General features: G+C 39.6%; 1 protein-coding gene across 2 annotated transcripts; it reads left to right on the top strand.

Annotated features, from left to right (window-relative positions):
* The first annotated feature begins 1,144 nt into the window (after nucleotides 1-1,144).
* Nucleotides 1,145-4,752, top strand: LOC148033437 (uncharacterized protein At4g15970-like). 2 transcript variants are annotated; one of them, XM_087681362.1, is made up of 3 exons: nucleotides 1,145-1,699; nucleotides 1,970-2,335; nucleotides 3,814-4,752. In XM_087681362.1, exons 1-3 carry the CDS (start codon nucleotides 1,253-1,255, stop codon nucleotides 4,408-4,410), a joined length of 1,410 nt encoding a protein of 469 aa, XP_087537488.1. In that variant the 5' UTR covers nucleotides 1,145-1,252; the 3' UTR covers nucleotides 4,411-4,752. The 2 variants fall into 2 exon arrangements, with proteins under 2 accessions (XP_087537488.1, XP_087537487.1); XM_087681361.1 differs by having other exon boundaries at nucleotides 1,967-2,335.
* Nucleotides 4,753-6,934: the final 2,182 nt, after the last annotated feature.

Genomic DNA, 6,934 nt, shown 5'->3' with positions numbered 1-6,934 from the left:
TTAAAATTGCATCATTCAAGGGTTAATAGGCTGATTGAGCAAGCATGCATGAATTTGCAAAATGTCATTAACTCACTCGAGATTTGTTAATTAGAACTAGGTTAATGAATATTCAAAGTACATAATTTGTTGAAAAACTGTAGTCTTGATCTATGCTAAATAGCCCATATCCTTAAAAGGTATAGAGTAACTACTCAGACCCATATTTTGTAGCTAGTACTTTGAGCTAGAATAAGTTGGGAGGGAATTAGGTGGCGCGGCAACCCCAAGTCATCACAAGTGTGATGCATGTCTGAGAGGTGCAGTGAAATCCTAGTATTGTGTTCCCTACCAGTGAGTGTGGTGTATGTGTTGTGTTTAGTCAACTTGTGTGTACATTTCACAATGTGTTACAACAAATAGTGCTAAGAACAGACAAATTGAGGGCGTAGGCACCTCCAGGCTCCATTGTGGATGCTTGGGGTGAAGTGTTCCGATAGTGCTAACCGGGGGTGTGACCGGGCACTAAAGGAGAGCCCACATCTAGAAAAAGAAACGTGTGCCCGGGCATTTAAAAGAAATGGGTTTTGGGGGGGGGGGGGGGGGTGTGAGAGTGGAAAATGTCTAGCCACGACTGGCACTTGACGTTTTAGGAATTTCATTATTGTTGTTAATTTGTAAGATTTATTGGCGCTTGAGGTTTTGGGGAAATATTTTATTTGTGTATTTTAAGAAAATTTATATAGTCTGAGGAGGTTATACCATCGAGATGCGAGAAGGGGGGGCCGAGGGAATGCCATGGGGATGACCAGATGCCGACTTTCAAATTTTCTATTTTCTTAGTAGTTTTATGGAGATCCTATTTATTATTAGTATCATTATTTATGACGAGAGCCTGTAAATACGTATATATTCACAAGATTTACTGTGCGACTATTATCCACCTGTCGGTGGTTTTTTAAAATAAGAAATTGACCTTTTTGATTTTTTGAGAACGATCCGCCGGACGCTTTATGGAGAAGCAGGGCGGCTTCGCTTACAAAAAACTCCAAAAGCAAAAAAAAAAAAAAGAGGAAAGGGGAGATGCCCCCCACCCCCCCGGCCTGTCCTATCATTACCATTCCCGTCAGTTTTACTCAGACGACGCCATAGCCAGGAAGCTTCACCCTCCCCCCCCCCCCTCCTGCTCCTCCCACTTCGAAACCATAAACCCGTCTCCGCACTGCGCATCTGAGCTCAATCCAACTTTCCTGACCCATCCCCATGAGCAGACATGACTGACACGAAGAGGGGCGCCAGCATCATGACCTCTTCAGTTTTCTCATTCTGGGGCAGAGTCCATGGCTATGGAGCTGTGAACGCGGACGACGTCAACGGCGACACCAAATATGATCCTTCTGCTGACTCCAATGGCTCTCCTTCTCCTTCTCCTTCTCCTTCTCCTTCTCCCTCCCCCTCTCCGTCTCCGTCTCCCTCTCCCTCCTGCCTCGCGTCCATTCTCCCCTCGCCCATCTTCGCAACGGTACCGTCACCTGGCAAGCTGAGAACCAGAGAAACCCTTATTGCCCTCACATGTGTGGCCCTCGTCGCCATGTCTTACCTCGCGCTCATGTCCATGCCCTCGGGCTTCTATGGCTCCCTCTTCCCGTCACAGATCCGGGGCTACTTCCGGCATGACACACCTCCTGCTTTTCCCGCGTCTCCCCCTCTTTCTGAGCAAGTAAGCCATTTTTGTATTCATGCGTTTTCCATCATGCTCTAATTCTGGGTTGAATCCAAATTGGCAGCACGATATTGCTATTGCATAAGCATTGATGCATCACAGCTGCAACTGGGCTTGATTACATGCATCCTGGCTTGATTACAACACATGTTAGCATGATAACGTCATACTGTGAACCATTCATAGTCAAATTAGAGGAGGACATGAAGATAAGGAAGGAGTGGACTGAGGCTCATTTTGTGTCATGGCTATTGCGTTCCTTAGCAGCATCACCATGAGAAGACCATGAAGGAGGTGTTTGAGGAGGCGGCGATGCCGGATCGGACTGTCATAATTACGACGCTCAATGCGGCGTGGGCGGAGGAAGGCACAATGATAGACCTGTTCTTGGAGAGCTTCGCGGAGGGGGAGGGGACGGAGGCGCTGCTGAATCACCTGGTGATAGTCTGCCTGGACCAGAAGGCGTACGACCGGTGCACAAGCATCCACCCACATTGCCTCAAGATCAAGACGGGGGGTGTTGACTTCTCAGGAGAGCAGGCCCTTCTCAGCCATGACTACATCAAAATGATCTGGCGCAGGATTAAGTTCCTTAAGACCGTGTTAGAGATGAATTACAACTTCATTTTCACGGTACCTCTCTCTCTCTCTCTCTCTCTCTCTCTCTCTCTCTCTCTTACACACACACACACACACACACACACACACAGAAGAACTCCCTAAGATAATTACTGAAACTATGCACGATTCACCCACATGCACTCTACCCATACAGACATGTACAGTATGCTGTACTACACACACACACACACACACAGACACCTGTACACATGCATGTGCCCAGGATTGTGAACCTCCTAAATTCATATAAACTCAGATCTTAAATTCACATCGCAAGTTTGTGCATACATGCCCTTGCACTCATTTTACAATTTCACTTATGTTTTTATTTGGTCATATATTCATAACAAGCATTTTTTGTATCACCTATCATTCTTTTCATAGAGGTTGATATTGCTTGTGATGTGGTCCTCACCAATCACCATGGGGAACAATTGGTTGTCATGGGTCGGGATGAGCTTTTGCACATCTTTTGCTTTGCAATTTCAAAGAAAGATGTGACAAGGATCCTTTAATCCTTAATGCATGGTGTCCCCCAATTGTTGAATTGTTACATGAATAACATATTATAAAAGTCTAAATTTGTACCAATCAAGGCTAATGCACAAATTATGAACTTCAAAGCTTGCCACCACATGTGCGCTTGTGCGTACACATGCACACACACATACCCTTTGATTAAATTGGTTGCACATCAATTTAGTCATCAAATCAATGTAGATGAGTTTAAAATAGTATGTAGATTAACATTGTTTTTCTAATCGATTTTTGTTAAATGTTAATGTAAATTTGATGATGATAAGGACTTCAATGTTTTGTATAGGTGTAAATATAATCATTTGCAATTGGTGCAATTTGTTTAGATTAGCCACATATTGGCAAGTTGATACTAGTTTTTCCCTATATGCATTTTACTGGTTGTTTTAGTATTCAACACCAACATGTAGAACAAGTTTCTTAGTTTGCACTTCAACTCATAAGTTGTGTTTAGAGTAGGTGTGGGTCAAATTTTGAGTCACATGCCCATTATTGTAGTTGCCTTGGTGGTTTAGTATTCCAAGACTAATGGAGATTTTCATAATTATTCATGGGATATGATATGTTATCAAGCATTAAAGTTTGGATATGTTTTCTATTTGATGAGTACATATCAAGGCTAGGAACTTTAAGAAGTTTTCTTTATTTGAAGGACAAACATAAAGGTTATGTTAAAGGGTAATAGTGGAGGTTACTCTCTATTTGAAGTGTATGATTTAGGAATCTAGTTGTTTTTTATTCAAAGGGTTAAATCATGTTCTTTATTTGAAGGTTACGTTTTAGGAATGTTGGAAATTGAGTTGATTTTCAAGTGACAAGGTGACTCAAGTTGTCTCATCATTTGACCATTGAACTTTTAATTGTTATTACTTATTTGATTGCTAATTGGAATGGTTCGAATTTTTCTATTGTATCATAGTTTTTGTGGCTTGAGAAAAACTTTTTGGATGCAGGACACTGATATTTTGTGGTTTCGCGACCCATTCCCTCGATTAATGCATGAGAAGAAGGCAGAACTACAAATAGCATGTGATCGTTATAATGGGAAGCCATGGGATGTGCATAACAATCCTAATGCAGGTTTCACGTATGTGAGAGCCACGAATGCAACAGTAAAGTTTTACAAGTATTGGTATAGGGAAAGGAGTAGAAATCCGCATTGGGCTGACCAAGAGGTCTTAAATGTTATCAAGGTAGAAGATGAGTTTCAAAAGATTGGTATGAACTTGCGCTTCTTAGACACACAATTCTTTGGAGGGTTTTGTGGTATTCGTTTCACTGACATGACAAAGGTTGTCACCATGCATGCCACTTGTTGCAAAGGGCTTGAGGCAAAGTTGGCTGATCTTCGAGATATTTTGGAGCAATGGAAGCAGTATAAGCGAGTGCATGAAAATTTAGCACCTAAAAGCTCTTTACTTGGAGCTTCTATAGGAGATGCACCATTGCTTGCACATAAAATCTCCTCGTTCAAGGTACCTGAGGCATGCCCACGATCATGGCTACATGTGAGAAAGAGCTCAAAGGGTAAAGAAGAGCAAAGACATTAATTGTTTGATTACTATTTGTATGTTCTTGATGTGAATTATTCTCACTCTCATTCTCTCTTTACCTTTGCATCTCTCTTAAACATGATGTATATTTACACAATTTTCCATCTTGTAGTGTGTAATAGGTCCTACACAAATTTCTACCTTTGTCATGGGCAATAGGTCCAATGTGTATTGTTGCTTTTGTCATAGAAATATTCCACTCTTTGATCTTTGCCCTTTGTAATATAAGTATACGTCATGACATTCGGGTCCTTTCAATTTTAAGACCTCATGTAACCTCAAAGCAACAAACAAATGACTTAGACTCCATATGCAAGTATCTAAGGAGAGCTGTTTGCATAACCTTTGATTGCATTTAAAGAGTTGTTTCACATGTTTTGTTTGTGATACAAGTCTTTCTACGTTTTCTGCTAGCACTAATATGAAACTTGCATTGTGTAATGTTCAATTTAAGAAATACTCAGTATCACATTTGATATTATAGGTTTTGATGTGATCTTGGTTAGATGCAATATCTTTATATTGATGTAATTGTAGGTATTGAAGTGGTATATTGTTTGGTTTGGTATACTTCTCTTTGTACTTGCACTTTTCAACTCAAGGCTAAGGTCTCATGGGGCTCATGAAGTTGAGTTCTCAAGTTTGGGCTCATGGTTGCAAAGGTGCTCGTGAGAGTTATCATGATATTGGGTATGTACAATAATTCAAATTAGGTTGCACATGAGGCCCACTAGCAAAACTATACTAGGTAAGAGAACTAGGCTAAGAGGATGTAACAACGTTCAGCGGTGAGGGGATTTCAAAAGCATGGATCTCTTAAAAGAAGCCTTTATTACTTGTGGCATTTGTAGAATTTCCATAGTAGTGAGATTCCTTCTCTTTTAAGAGTTTTGGTGATCCATAAGGTGCTTAAAAGGATAGAGGGAAGCCAACTCGAAACCCTTGCATTCTACTTGCAGATGAAGTAAAACAAGAACTAACAATGGATCTTAGACAAAGCTTCTTTGTACCAGTTCTTGGAGCATAGTGAGGTGGCTCTTTTGTATTTTCTCCTTGGTCCCTTGTCATCTCCCTTTCAATACATGCTTCTTATGGTTTATTTTCTCCCTAGCTAGTAGATGTTGATGATTATTGGGTTATTGCTTTGAAAAAGGATAAAAGTGATCATATAGTACAAAGTTTGTTGCTTTTCATTTTGATGAAAGGGTGGCAATGTATTATTTAAAAAAATGCTAAAAGAAACAAGACATGGTATAGTACATTATTATCATGCACTATTGTAACTAGCCATAATAATCGATGAATCATCAATTTTACAATGCTCAATTAGGAATTGCAAACTAAATCATATCAATTAGAATTCAAAACATTAATGTTTTTGTTTGGTCTATATTCATTGGAGGTGTTCAAATGGACATTAATGAACTTCCCCAACAATAAAGTAAGTTATATAATGGCAAAATTTAGTTTATGGCTGAATTTTAAGATTAGACAACATTAGAATAAATCAATTAATGTTGGATTTATGGATTTTATTTGTAAGTAGAAATTTTATAAAGGATAAAATTTAAGATTAGACAATATTAGACTAAAGTAAGGCAACTTCTTTTGATTGGTTAGTGCAAATTGTGAGGTGAAGCTAGAAAGATGGAAGTGCTAGGACATGTTTAGTAATTGTGATGTAAGCATCTTAGTTACAAAATAAAGTCGAAGAATTTGAGAACATTGACCCTTTCTCTATCGCACAAATAAAGTCATTTATTTTGCAAAATTTATGCTTTATGTTTTCATGGTTCCATTTACAAAAATCTTTATTGTTGTATATATGTCTTAGAGAAGGACATGAAGGGAGTTGCATCCACAAACCAGCAAAATGGTGTGCACTCCCACAAGCATGCCCTATAAGAAATAAAATGCACACGAGAGTGAGCATAAGAAACACACACCCCCACCCACCCATGCACGCACGCGCACGCGCATGCACACGCCAGAGTGCGCATGTTTACTTGTGTGTGCATGTGTTGTGCGTGTTTGGTGTATACATATTTATGTTTATAGAATTATGTGAATGATTTTCATGGATATCAATTAAATTGGGGTCATATTTATGTTTATATAATTATGTGAATGATCTTCATGGGCATCAATTAACTTGGGGTCATTTGATTGCTGTAACTAAGAATGCACCTTAACCATCATAATAGCTTGCCTCTTTAATTTCGAGTAATTTGATTGCTCTAAGAGTGCGCCTCAACCATTATGGTAGCATGCCGTAGTAGCCAATGCTAAAATAAGGAATGAAAATAATAGGTGTGCACATCAAAGAGCTTAACTTGGAACAAGACATATGAACCCAACAATAAACCGAAGTCAATAGACGTATTGAGCTCCTTTCCTCCCTAAAAGTTGAGCTAACAAAAGGACTTGTATCTAGTACAATTGTAACCATAAGGGTGTCCCTAGTTATGGGTGGAAAGTTTTTTGGGCGTAAGCCACATGAATGCCCACATACCTAAATGAT

Source organism: Lygodium microphyllum, chromosome 7, assembly GCF_053477565.2.
Source record: "Lygodium microphyllum isolate KBCC chromosome 7, Lygodium_microphyllum_v1.1.10, whole genome shotgun sequence".
Taxonomy (NCBI): Eukaryota; Viridiplantae; Streptophyta; class Polypodiopsida; order Schizaeales; family Lygodiaceae; genus Lygodium; species Lygodium microphyllum.
Note: the sequence above shows the minus strand (reverse complement) of the source record. Positions and strands in the feature narration are given on the sequence as shown.

What these genes read in the sequence shown, in the direction of transcription:
- LOC148033437 (XM_087681361.1), top strand. Translation starts at nt 1,253, where the DNA reads ATGACTGACACGAAGAGGGGCGCCAGCATCATGACCTCTTCAGTTTTC. An exon ending in CTCCCCCTCTTTCTGAGCAA is followed by an intron (nt 1,700 to 1,966) that starts GTAAGCCATTTT and finishes TGCGTTCCTTAG; the next exon opens with CAGCATCACCATGAGAAGAC. An exon ending in ATTACAACTTCATTTTCACG is followed by an intron (nt 2,336 to 3,813) that starts GTACCTCTCTCT and finishes TTTTGGATGCAG; the next exon opens with GACACTGATATTTTGTGGTT.